Source organism: Myotis lucifugus, unplaced genomic scaffold, assembly GCF_000147115.1.
Source record: "Myotis lucifugus unplaced genomic scaffold, Myoluc2.0 scaffold_40, whole genome shotgun sequence".
NCBI classification, from domain to species: domain Eukaryota; kingdom Metazoa; phylum Chordata; class Mammalia; order Chiroptera; family Vespertilionidae; genus Myotis; species Myotis lucifugus.
The window spans coordinates 129,155-142,161 of NW_005871088.1; the positions used below are offsets into that span (position 1 = coordinate 129,155).

Genomic DNA, 13,007 nt, shown 5'->3' on the forward strand with positions numbered 1-13,007 from the left:
GCGGGCTGTGGCCCCGCCCCGGGCCGCCATTGCAAGGCCTTGTGGGGCTGTGTGTCCTCTGCTCTCGCTCTCTCCTTCCTTTGCCGAGCAGGGCGGCGCGGCCGGCCTGACAGGGTCACCCCCGACTGAGGTCGCATCTCCCCACAGCTAGGCAAGTCTCCGGCCGGCCCAGCCCGCGTCGCAGGCCCCCGGGCCCGGAGGGGCGGCCTGAGCTCGGGGCCTCCCAGGGGAGGGGCCTGCGTCCGAGAGAACCACTTTCATTTCCCAGTTCCAGAGGCTCCGCAGGCACGATCGACCTCGAGCCAACGCGTTTCCGAGACCCCTCCTGTCCCGACAGGGCTTCTCTCCGCGTTCCCCGGAGCCTGGCCAGGTGGATGAACAAGTCGGTGCACCGATCGCGCCTGTCCCGCCGCAGGAGCCCAGCTCTGGCTCATCCCTGACCCCCACCCAAACCTGCTCTTCTGCTTTGTTGCCTCCAGAGCGCACGGTCCCCAAACAGTTCACCTGCCGGCGGCCCCAACCCAGCGGGAGACGTGGACATGAGGTTGGCAGGTGGGTGGCTTCCACAGTGAACAGGAGGAAGTTGGAAAGGAGACCCGGCTGGCCCAGGTGTCCAGGGGACTGCAGCTGGAGGGGCCCAGGTGGACCGCTGGGTTTGCTTTTGCAAACGGAGGACTATGCACAAGCATTCATTCCAGGACCTTGAACAAATCCTTTCACTTGCGAGCATTTCAGCTCCCCGAGCTGTGAGATGAGGATTAGGATAGTGAATTTCTACCACCTCGGGCAACTGGTTGCTGTTCGGAAAACAAGTTGTGGGAGAGAGGCTCCTGGGAGCACAGAGACTGGGTGGAGAGGTAGTGGTCTTGAAGGAGAAACTGACCCAAGTGGCTGTGGGGTTGAATATGAACCTCTAGTGCTAGCCCTGCTGTCGGCTGGATAACGAAGGATGAACGTGGATTAGGGAGGGACCGCTTGGGGGAAAGCAGAACTCAAGAATTAGAGCTCATACCTGGTAAGGTTGCAACATTATGAATGCATTCCAGTGGAGTGAGCCAGTGGGGAACTGGCTGGGAGGGTGTAGCCTCAAGGCTGGGGCAAAAAAAAATAGAGTGCCTCTGCTCCCTGGGGAGTAGGTGAGAGCACCTATCAGGAGGGTAGAGGAAGAAGAGTAGAGTAGGCAGAGAAGACAGCCTGAGACAGAAGCCTGGGAAAGTCTAGATTTTTCAGGGGAGGGTAGAGGAGGAGGACAAAGCAATGAGGATGGGCCAGCGTGTGTTGTTCTGGAAGCCAGCAGGGAATTGTTTTCAGCAGGAGGGCCTGGGCAGTCAACTGAGAAGTCCAGAAAGATCAGGGCTGACAAGTGACCCGGGGAATTGACACCAAGAATGTCATAGGTGGCCTTGGAAACAAGTTGGGTTTGTTGTTGTTTTGGGTGTTGTTTTAAATATATTTTTATTGATTTCTGAGAGAGGAAGGGAGAGAGAGAGAGAGAAACATCAATGATGAGAAAGAGTCATTGATCAGCTGCCTCCTGCATGCCCCACACTGGGGATCGAGTCCACAACCCGAGCATGTGCGCTGATCGGGAATCAAACCGTGACCTCAGTGCTCAACCACTGAGCCACGCCAGCCGAGCTTTTTTTTGTTTGTTTTTGTTAAACCCAAGGATATTTTTTATAGTGGAAGGGAGGGATGGGGGGAGAGAGAGAGAGAGACATCAATTGGTTGCCTTTCTCCCCCACACACCGCAACCAGGACCAGGGATCAAGCCTGCAACCAAGGCACACACTCTTGATTGAAATCGAACCCAGGACCTTTCAGTCCGTGGGCCAACACTCTAACTACTGAGAAAAACCGGCTAGGGCAGGAGGAGAGATACTAAAAGTAGAAGAGAAAGACAGAGATGGGATGATTGCTATTACAAGAAACCTGAGCAGGGCCCTAGCCAGTTTGGCTCAGTGGACAGTGTCGGCCTGCGGACTGAAGAGTCCCGGGTTTGATACTGGTCAAGGGCACGTACCTGGGTTGCAGGCTCAATCCCCAGTGGGGGGCATGCAGGAGCCGGCCGATCTATGATTCTCTCTCATCGTTGATGGTTCTATCTCTCTTTCCCCCTCCCTTCCTCTCTGAAATCAATTTTTAAAAAAATTAAAAAAACAAAACAAGAAACCTGAGCAGCGAGGAGAGTTAGGGATCCACATCACAGCAGGTGAACGGTCTGGTCTTCAAAAGGACTAGGGACCTCCTCCTCCATCACAACAGGAGAAAAAGAGGATGTGATGGGTGATCACAGATATCGGCAGCCTCAGGCAGGAGGGTGGGTGCTCCTGGGGGAGTGTGAGAGCCCTCTTGAGCAGTGAGTTCTGGAAGGTCCCCACACCTGCCCTGGGGGAAACCAAGCTGAGAGCCTTGGAGCTGCCCCCCTCTGGCCGGTGGACGGCCACAGGTCTCCACCTTCCTGTCCTCCAGTCACTTCATCCCATGTGGATGGGGAGATCTGGTCGCGAGAGGCCCTGGGACCATTTGGAGCTCACTGGCATCTGAGGTGGCCTTGCCTTGTCTGTCCTGCCTCCAGGCCCCCTCCGCATCGTGGCCCTGATTGTGACCGTGGCTCTCACCTGGATCATAGTCAGCATCCTCCTGGGTGGGCCTGGCAGTGGCTTCTCTCGCATCCAGCAACTCTTCATCAGTGAGTGTGGGACTCTTCCTTGCCTGGCTACAGAGGTCCCCATGGTGGCCACCTGGGCCCCTGGGCTGAGGCTCAGGCTGGGGGTGGGAGGGGCCTGGATTTCCTTTCTCTTCCTCCGTCTGTCTCCTGGCATCCAGCACAGCCTTCTGGTTGGGAGGTTGCTTGGGCTGATTAGTTCTGAGCCCAGTTGGAGTGGGCGGGGCTTGAGTAAGGGGCAGAGGGACTTCCGCTGAACATTGGGGATGACTCCCTGGTTGCTCCCTGCCGACCTTCTGCTGAGCTCTGAGATGAGGAGGAGACTCTACACCTTGTCTCTAGTGACTTAAGTACTTTGTACAATTCCAACTTACCCTTTTCCTGGAGCAGGGAGCTTTGCATATGAACATCATTTAGACTTGAGCAAGAACATGCCAAGATCAGCCTGGCTTAGCCCTTGGCCTCTGAGCCTGCTGTTCCACCACCTTGACTGCATGGTATGGGGCCAGGCTGCCCTGCTGCAGGCCAGGAGGCCTCCACGCTAACAGAAACAACTCTCTCCCCACAGGCCCAGAGAATTCAGTGACGGCAGGTAAGGCTCCTGTCACCTCCCTGCCCCTCTTCTGGGCCTGCCCCTCCTCCTACTTATGTGATACCCCTGCCTGCCCCCAGCTTTCCAGGGTTTCTGGTCTCCACTTATCTCTCCCCAAACTGGCCAATACAGCCCGCTGAGCCGCTTGCATGCCGTGAACCTAGGAAACAAGTTCCCTGCTTCCAGAATACACTGGTGGGACAGGCATAGGATAGAAATTCCCATTCCAGCCTGGCCGGTGTGGTTCAGTGGTTGAGCATTGACCTATGAACCAGGAGGTCACAGTTCGATTCCTGGTCAGGGCTCCATTCCCAGTAGGGGACCTGCAGGAGGCAGCCGATCAATGATTCTCTCATATCATTGATATTTCTTTTTTAAAAAAAATATTTTTATTGATTTTTACAGAGAGGTAGGGAGAGGGATAGAGAGTTAGAAACATCGATGAGAGAGAAGTATCGATCAGCTGCCTCCTGCACACCCCCTACTGGGGATGTGCCTGCAACCAAGATACATGCCCTTGACCAGAATCGAACCTGGGACCCTTCAGTCCCCAGGCCGACGCTCTATCCAGTGAGCCAAACCAACTAGGGCACATCATTGATATTTCTATCTCTCTCTCACACTCTCCTTTCCTCTGTGAAATCAATAAAAAAACATTTTTTGGGGGGGGGACATAAATGTGTTTATTGGCAAGGTATAAAACCAATCCAGGAAAATAAAATTACCAGTTTAATAAAATGATTGCACACATTCTTTAAAAATTATTCTTACTCATTGACTTGGAAATAATTTCAAATCTATAGACAATTGGAAAAAATAGGACAAAGAATATTGTACCCAGCTTCACCTTTTGTTAATATTCTGCTGCTTTATTAAAAATATATTTTTAAAATGTCTTTTATGGGGACACAATACAGCCTGTGACAGAGGTTGTCCTTCTGTCCTTCCACCTCTGCCCCATGGGAATCAAGTGCTTTCTCTCTCTCTTTGTTCAAAAAACATATTTTTATTGATTTCAGAGAAGAAGGGAGAGGGAGAGAGAGAGAGAAAATCAGATGAGAGAGAATCATTGATAGGCTGCCTCCTGCACGCCCCACATTGGGGATCGAGCCCGAAACCCGGGCATGTGCCCTGACTAGGAATCAAATCATGACCCCCTGGTTCATAGGTCGACGCTCAACCAGTGAGCCACGCTGCTCTCTCAGTTACTGCTCTCCCTCAGTCTGTTCTGGCCGTACGCGCATCTGTACATTTGCCCTCCCAGCTGCTACTCCTTTCTCTTCTCCGATCAGTGGCAGAAAAGCCTCCCTAGAGGTCCCTGTCACCTTGCCTGCGGCCCAGGGGATACAGAATGTCTGGAGGTGTTCCTAGCCTGAGCCATGTCCTCTCCCCGAACTGGCCCCCTGCTCAGTCATCAGTCATTCCTCCCTATGGGCCGGTCCTGACCTCCCTCTCTCAGACTTCGGATGACCCAGGGCCAGGCCCATGGGTCACCCCTACTGTCCCTGCCCAGAGCCGCGGGCCAGGAAGTACAAGTGCGGCCTGCCCCAGCCATGTCCCGAGGAGCACCTGGCCTTCCGCGTGGTCAGCGGGGCTGCCAATGTCATCGGACCCAAGATCTGCCTGGAGGACAAGATGTGAGTTCCTTGGGGTGGAGGGGTGGGACGGGGGCGGGGGAGGGAATAGGTGATCGGGAGCTGGGCCTGCAGGGTCAGGAGAGTGGAGCAGACGTGCCACTTGAGGGCTGTCCCCTTGCTAGGCTCATGAGCAGTGTGAAGGACAACGTGGGTCGAGGACTGAACATTGCCCTGGTGAATGGTAAGTTCCCTCTGATGTGGGGTCAGAGTTTGGTTGAGGAAAGTGGAACCTTGCTGTGCTGTGACCTTCCCCACCCCCTCCCCTTCCCTTCCTTCCCCTCCCCTCAGAATTCCCAAGGAGGCGGGGAAGGGGTTTGTGCTAGCTGAAGGGTCCACAGATGTGACTCAATGAACAAAAGCATGGTGGTAGTAGAGCCCTGCCGGTGTGGCTCAGAGGTTGAGTAGTCAACCCATGAACCAGGAGATCACGGCTCGATTTCGATTCCCGGTCAGGGCACATGCCCTGGTTGCCGAATCGATCCCCAGTGTGGGGCACGCAGGAGGCAGCTGATCATGGATTCTCTCTCATCGATGATGTTTCTATCTCTCTCTCCCTCTCTGAAATCAAGAAAAAATATATGTATTTATTTTTTAAAAGGATGATAGTAGGAAAGAATTAGGAGTTTCCAGGAATTTGAAGGGCGCACCTGGAGGGCCTCAAATGCCAGGCAGAAGCTCTGCAGCCTTGGATGGGCCGCCGCTGTCTGAATAAGGGGCATAGTTGGCAGGAATATGGGGGCATATATATATTTTTTGCTTTTTAAAAAAAGTGTTTCCCTTTATTGATTTTTGAGAGATAGAAAGGGAGAGGGATAGAGAGAGAGAAACATCATCGATCGGCTGCCTCCTGCACGCCTCCTACTAGGGATCGAGCCCACAACCCGGGCATGTGCCCTGACCAAGAATCTAAATCAAACCATGACCTCCTAGTTCATGGGTCAACATTCAACCACTGAGCCACACCAGCCAGGCTGATATGGGGGGATATTTGAAAAGGTTCTAGAACAGTTGCACTCAGTGACCATGCCATGTGGTGAGCCTAGTCTGGGAGGACCGAGGTGGTAGGGTGGGTTTGCCCTGGTGGCTTGCCCAGGAAGACTCCATCCTCCCTGTTGATCCAGGGGTCAGCGGTGAACTCATCGAGGCCCGGGCCTTCGACATGTGGGCAGGAGGTGAGTGGCCGCCTGGCCTCCCAGTTTTGACTGTGCGGCAGAATGACTGGGTGTCCTTCCCCTAAACCAGTGGTTCTCCACCTTCTGGCCCTTTAAATACAGTTCCTCATGTTGTGACCCAACCATAAAATTATTTTCGTTGCTACTTCATCACTGTCATGTTGCTACTGTTATGAATCGTCATGTAAATATACGATATGCAGGGTGGTCTTAGGCGACCCCTGTGAAAGGGTCGTTCGACCGCCAAAGGGGTCGCGACCCACAGGTTGAGAACCACTGCAAACACTGCCCTTCGTCTGGCCATTCGCTGGGGGCTTCTCGAGCACTTCCTTGGGTTCGGAAAAGGCAGGGGCAGGGACAGGTGTGCGGCCATGGGGAGTGCCCTGGCTTCGTATACCAGTTTGTTCCTGTGACCCTTAGTGGGGTGTGTCCCTGGCCTGATTCCTACTTTAAGTGTCCTCATTCGGAGAATAGGGGTGGTGGGGGAGGGAAGCCCAGTGGTGCCTGATGCTCCGTGTTCCGTGGGATCTGTGCCCCCAGATGTCAACGATCTTCTGAAGTTTATTCGGCCACTGCATGAAGGCACCCTGGTGTTTGTGGCATCTTACGACGACCCCGCCACCAAGTAAGTGCTTGCCCGGGCCAGCCTCAGCCTTGCCCTCCTATGGCGACCACTCACACCTTCTCCTTCTGTGCGGCAGGATGAACGAAGAGACCAGGAAGCTTTTCAGCGATTTGGGCAGCAAGAATGTCAAGGACCTAGCCTTCCGGGACAGCTGGGTGTTTGTGGGGGCCAAGGGTGTGCAGAACAAGAGCCCCTTTGAGCAGGTACGGGGCGGTGGGGGAGGCTGGCAACTCCACTTCCCAGACCAGGGCAGCTGGCCCGGGCTTTCTGCCTGCATCTCATGAGGTCCCCTTCTGTTCATGCTGTAGCCTTCCCTAAATCCTGCCCCTACACCCCACCCGAGGCAACTCTGGCCCCCTCCCGTATGGATTTTACCCTAAAGGGTCTTTACTTTTATTTTTTCAAGTATTAATTTCTTGAAAAATTTTTATTTATTTTTATGTATTTCCGAGAGGAAGGGAGAGAGAGAGAGATAGAACCATCAATGATGAGAGAGAATCACTGATGGGCTGCCTCCTGCACGCCCCCCACCTGGGATCGAGCCCGCAACCCAGGCGTGTGCCCTGACCGGGAATCGCACCATGACTTCCTGGTTCATAGGTCGATGCTCACCCACTGAGCCTGCCGGCCAGGCCCTAAAGCAGTGATGGTGAACCTATAACATGCGTGTCAGAGGTGACACGCGAACTCATTTTTTTGGTTGATCTTTCTTTGTTAAATGGCATTTAAATATATAAAATAAACATCAAAAATATAAATCTTTGTTTTACTATGGTTGCAAAGATCAAAAAATTTCTATATGTGACACGGCACCAGAGTTAAGTTAGGGTTTTTCAAAATGCTGACACGCTGAGCTCAAAGGTTCGCCATCACTGCCCTAAAGGGTCTCCGAGTGTTACACACCGGCAACACTCACAAGTAAGAAACTCGCCTCCTAAACATCTTCAAGATGCTTGGTCCTCTCATCCTCCCGAAACCCAATACCCAGATTCACGCTGCAGGCCCTTCTGCACCAGCCTGGCTGCTGTCTGGCTCATGGCTCCTCTGGGGTCACCCGTGTCAGGCCCCATGCGAGGGGCTGGGAAGCCCCAGGTGCCATCCTCATTGTTGGGAAGCTCCCCGTTCTGTGAAAGCCATGGTGTCCCCAAGCCCTGCTCCCTACAGCAGGACTAAAGAAATAGCCTCCACTGATTTCTGGAAGCTTCTGGTTACCAAAAGAGCAGCTTAACAGCCCCCCCCCCCCCCCCCGCAAGAAGAAACACTCCCTCTGAGCTTGCTCTTCCTATAAGTTCCAGCAGCTCCTTGTGGGCTGGGCAGAGACAGGCATACAGACAGACCCCTTCCTTCCCTCCCCAGCATGTGCCAGGCCCACAGAGGTGCAGAGGAGTTGACCTCTCACTGCACCTGTGGAGGTCACGCCGGGGCAGCCAATGGCTATTTCTCCATGAGAAAGATCAAGGTGCCGGGACAGACAGAGGGAGCGGGTGCCCTGAGAGTGCACGGTTGGCTGACACTGGCCCATGGGCACTGCCAGTTCTTTCTCGGGTGCGTGAGGGCTGAGACGGTGACTCCCCACTCCCTTGACCCCGCAGCATGTGAAGAACAGCAGACACACCAACAAGTATGAAGGCTGGCCCGAGGCACTGGAGATGGAAGGCTGCATCCCAAAGAGAAGCACGGCCAGCTAGCCAGCCAAGCGACGACCAGGCCAAGGAGGCTGCGTGTGCCTGGCCCAGGAGGAGGCAGAAGTGGTGCCAGTGCAGGGCTGAGTCCCGACCCCACACCGGCCAGGAGTGCTCTCTTGTTCAACACATCAGGGCTCCGAGGCCGTGAGCGGTGACCCGTGTGTGACTGGTGGTGGGGACTGTGATGGCCAGTCTCATTGTACTTTGGCAGGGGAGCCCAGGTCCCCATCTCCTTTTCCTAAGGCTGCTTTCCCTAGTCAGCCCCCACCCACTTCCCAAGGCCCTGGGTGCTCGCCCCCTGGCTGCACAGCCACCTGGTTGGGCAACTTCCGGAACCTCTCCACCCAGAGCCGCTCACTGCTCTGCAGGCTAGTCCTGTTTCCCACGGGTTTCCTTCCGGTGAGCCACATCTGGTGGCCCATGGCAGGGACATACCTGGCTGCCTCCTGCCCCGCTCTCCGTAGGAAAGGGCCGCCATAGAGCCTGGCTGGCCAGGGCAGTAAGGTAGTGAGCCTGGTCACGGGCCCTGGTGCAGTGGGTGGCAGCTCCTGCAGTTTGTCACAGGACCCGGCTTCTAGATGACCTCTTAATAAATTGGTGCCCCACTGGAATGTGTGCACTCAACATGGAGTCGGGTGGTGTGGTCCTTGGGAGAGGGATATGGCCTGGAGGCCCAGCCAACCTACCCCCACAGCCTTAGCAGACAGCCTTTGTCTCCAGGACTCTGCCACGGACATGTCCTGCTGTCGCTGAGCTGGGACTCAGGTAGCAAGCAGAGCAGCTCGCCAGCTGGTAGCCCGTATCCTTGCCCAAAAGAGACAGTTCTGCTCTCTGGACAGGAAACCCACTAACTCCCTCACACACAGCACAGGCCTGTAGGAACACCCAATGGGGATTAAATCCTGCCCGGCCTCCCACTACACCCAGCCTCCCTGGGAGCTAGTGTGTGTGTCCCCAGCACTCAGCTTTGGATGCCTTTGAAATCAGGACTGCAAAGGGCAGAGTCATGTGGACTATTTATCATTTCTCACAGATTAGTTCTATTTCCCGTCATTGAACGAGAACCAGCAAGAAACTAGCAGGAGTTTTGCTGGAATACCACATTGTCGGGGCGGGGGGCAGGGGGACGCAGGTACTATGGTATGGAGTCAGAAAAGGGAGAGAAGTCACTGCCCTAGCCAGTTTGGCTCAGTGGATAGAGCATTGGCCTGCAGACTGAAAGGTCATGGGTTCAATTCTGGTCAGGGCATGTATCTCAGTTGTAGGCTCAATCCCTGGCCCTGGTCAGGGTGCATACAGGAGGCAACCAATCAGTGTATCTCAATAGATGTCTCTCTCTCACATCAATGTTTCTCTCTCTCTCCCCCCTCCCTTCCACTCTCTCTAAAAATCAATGGAAAAATATCGTCAGGTGAGGATTAACAAAAAAAAAAAAAGAAAAGAAGGCAGTTTAGACTTTCTAAATGGGAGGAATTGGGGCACCAGCCAGGCAGCCACGAGGGGTCCATGGTGGGGGTGATGGACTTACGAGTCCTGTTCTGGAGGTGGGCTTCCTGAGCCTCTGCCTTTTAGGAGTTCAGTGTGGCCAGAGTGCGAGCGAGATGTTAAGAAATGAAAGATTTAAAGAGCAGGCCAAAGAGGAGTGAGGGGGGCATGAAGGAGAGGCCTTGGTTGTGATGCCAGGACTTGAAGGGCCAGGGAAGTTGAGACCCAAGGAGGGCCTAGATTGCTTGCCCAGGAGATGCTGATCATGGAAGCTGACACCCAGCCTGGCCCTGTGTCAAGCACTGTACATGTATCCCATTTTTTTATAGACTTTTTTTACTTTTTTTTTTTTTTTTTTTGCTAATCCTCACCTGAGGATATTTTTTCTTTTCTTTTTCTTTTTCTTTCTTTTCTTTTTTTTTTTAGAGATAGTAGAAGGGAGGGAAGGAGTGAGGGGGAGAGAAAAAACATTGATGTGAGAGGAACACATCAACTGGTTGTCTCACCAACTGGGGCTGGGGATCAAACCTGCAACCTAGGTACGTTCCCTTGACCAGCAACCAAACCCATGACCCTTCAGTCCATGGGCCAACGCTCTAACCACTGAGCTAAACAAGCCAGGGCTAGACTTTCCTTTTTAGGGTTTTTTTTTTTCACACCAAGCTGCTTTCACTTTATTATTCTATTTATACACTCTCCTGCTCCCCGATTTGGAAGCAGACCATGATGTAAGCTTGGCAGTCCTGCTCAGATCCTTTACCAGAATCTATCAGTTTGCCTTTCTCCATCCCCCACCCACCCCAACTCAGGCTCCTGTCCAGTTGTCCTGAGGGTAAGAGAACAGATAGAAGACTGAGCTGACTCTCCCCAGCCCCCTGCCCCAGCTATGAGAGAGCAGGCCTAGATAGAAAGGACGGAGATTCCAGTGAAGGACAAGGCACGGGCCACCTCAGCGTGGCCACTGGTTTGTTCACATTTGGGTAGTGTGCTGGCCTGGAGCTGGGGGTGGCAGTGCTTCCAACTGACTGAGGAGGAATGGAATATAAGGGCGCTGCAGGGGGTCCACAGTCATCATCGAGGCCAGCAGCTGCCACAATGCTGAAGAATGCTTGGGGCTTTGTGGGATGCTGAGTTGGTTCTGTACAGCCAGGGCCACACTGTCACCCTTCTGGAACACCATGTCATAAGGGCCTTCCCCAAACTTCATAGCATATAGCACACAGCCTAGGGACTGCAGGGCCAGAGCTTGGCGGGAGCTCTCCACATGGATGCGTGCTTGCTTCATGGAACCCAAGTCCATTAAAACCGGCTGCCCCTCATCTCCAAGCAATATATTGGTGGGCTTCAGATCCCTGTGGGCATAACCCTGGGCATGAATGGCTTCAAGTCCTCTGCAGATGCCCAGCAACAGCTGAAGGATTTCATCTTCAGTCAAAAAGTTGCCTTTGTCTTTCAGCCTTTCTATCTCATTCCACAGCGTACCTCTCTTCAAGTAAGGTAGTAGCAGCCAGGCCTCATGTTTTGTGCCCCGCTCCTTCAGACAATAAGCCACGAGGTGAAGGATGTTGGGGTGATTGAAGAGGTGATGCATATCTGCTTCTCGCTGGGCCTCCTCCACATCCTGCTGCTCATGACACAGGATTCACTTCAGTGCGTAGAAGTGTCCATCATGTAACCCCTCCACTAGGTCCACATAGCTGAACCCACCCTCCCCCAGTTTCTTATTGTCAATGATGACAGTTCCCGGAGAGCAGATACACAAGCGCGTGGCCCATAGTGTCTCAGTCATCCTCCTCCGGGGCGGCCTGAGGTGCCAAAAGGTTCGTCCAGGTTGAGTGGGCTCTTCAGGGCGACGCGCTGGGGGCCCAGCGGGTCATGCTGGCTTGGGCAGCAGGGAAGCTCCAAGCTCCTTTTTAGGGTTTTAGGTTCACAGCAAAGTTGAGCAGAAAGTACAGTGAGCCCTGGCTGGTGTGGCTCAGTGGAAGAGCACTGGCCCAGGCACCAAAGGGTCACGGGTTCGATTCCTGGTCAAGAGCACATACCTTGATTGCAGGTTCGATCCCCAGCCCCGGTTTGGGGTGGTGTGGGAGGAAATCACTGTGTCTCTCTCACATTGATGTTTCTGTCTTCCCCCTCCTTCCCACTCTCTGAAAAGCAATGGAAAAAATATACTCGGGTGAGGATTAACAACAAAAAAGTACAGAGAGTTACTACATACATCATCATCACCCAAAGCCCACAGTTGACATTAAGGTTCCCTCTTGTGTGGTAGTCTGCGGGTTTGACAAATATATAATGATGTGTAGCTACCATTATAGTATCATACATGTATTCATTTTTTAATACATTTTATTGATTTTTTACAGAGAGGAAGGGAGAGGGATAGAGAGTTAGAAACATCGATGAGAGAGAAACATCGATCAGCTGCCTCCTGCACCCCCCCCCACCGGGGATGCGCCCGCAACCAAGGTACATGCCCTTGACTGGAATTGAACCTGGGACCCTTCAGTCCGCAGGCTGACCCTCTATCCAATGAACCAAACCGGTTAGGGCCATGTATTCATTTTTAAACCTTTAATTGGGGAAATTTTCAAAAGTCCCCCAAAGTAGACAGAATACTGTAAATAAGCCTCAATATACCCATTGGGGCTACCACAGTGATAAAATGAAAGGGAACCTCACTGAAGGTCTGTACTGCAAGGCTGGGTGGCTGGGAGGCCCCACCATGCCTCTCGAACAACTGCTGTGACTGCCAACCTTCCCCAAACATTCACCAAATGTCTGTGAGATTGAGCCCCAGTGACAGCTCCTAACTTCTCAGGGGCCTGTGCCCTCCCTGGGGGTCACCAGAGTCACACAGATGGAAGTAGCAGGCCAGCTTTGTCCCCCACTTGGCCTCATGCAGGCTAGAAGCTGATGACAGTGTGGAGTGCAGCTGCCCACCTTTCCAAAGTGGAGGTCAAACTTTATCCTGCAGTCCTCCTCTGCCAGGATGTCCCCCACCCCGCCCAGAGCCCTCCCCTTTAGGCGTTACAACATCCTCGGTTACAAGTACCAGAATCCCAACTCAAACTGGCATAAGCAAAAAATAAGTAATGAGCCTGGCTAGCGTGGTTCAGTGGTTGAGCATCAACCCATGAACC

At 53.5% G+C, this 13,007-nt stretch overlaps 1 protein-coding gene and 1 pseudogene across 6 annotated transcripts; one reads left to right on the plus strand and one right to left on the minus strand.

Annotated features, from left to right (window-relative positions):
• FAM3A (family with sequence similarity 3 member A) lies at positions 1-9,009 on the plus strand. Of its 6 annotated transcripts, none has more exons than XM_014454856.2 (10): positions 1-151; positions 480-552; positions 2,579-2,692; positions 3,237-3,260; positions 4,774-4,897; positions 5,020-5,078; positions 6,019-6,069; positions 6,610-6,694; positions 6,771-6,897; positions 8,287-9,009. In XM_014454856.2, exons 2-10 carry the CDS (start codon positions 540-542, stop codon positions 8,380-8,382), a joined length of 693 nt encoding a protein of 230 aa, XP_014310342.1. In that variant the 5' UTR covers positions 1-151; positions 480-539; the 3' UTR covers positions 8,383-9,009. The 6 variants fall into 6 exon arrangements, with proteins under 6 accessions (XP_014310342.1, XP_014310343.1, XP_014310341.1 ...); XM_014454855.2 differs by lacking the exon at positions 1-151 and adding an exon at positions 159-382; XM_006087644.3 differs by lacking the exon at positions 1-151 and adding an exon at positions 159-370.
• A 1,498-nt stretch (positions 9,010-10,507) lies between these two features.
• LOC102422962 lies at positions 10,508-11,868 on the minus strand (annotated as a pseudogene).
• Between the last annotated feature and the right edge of the window lie 1,139 nt (positions 11,869-13,007).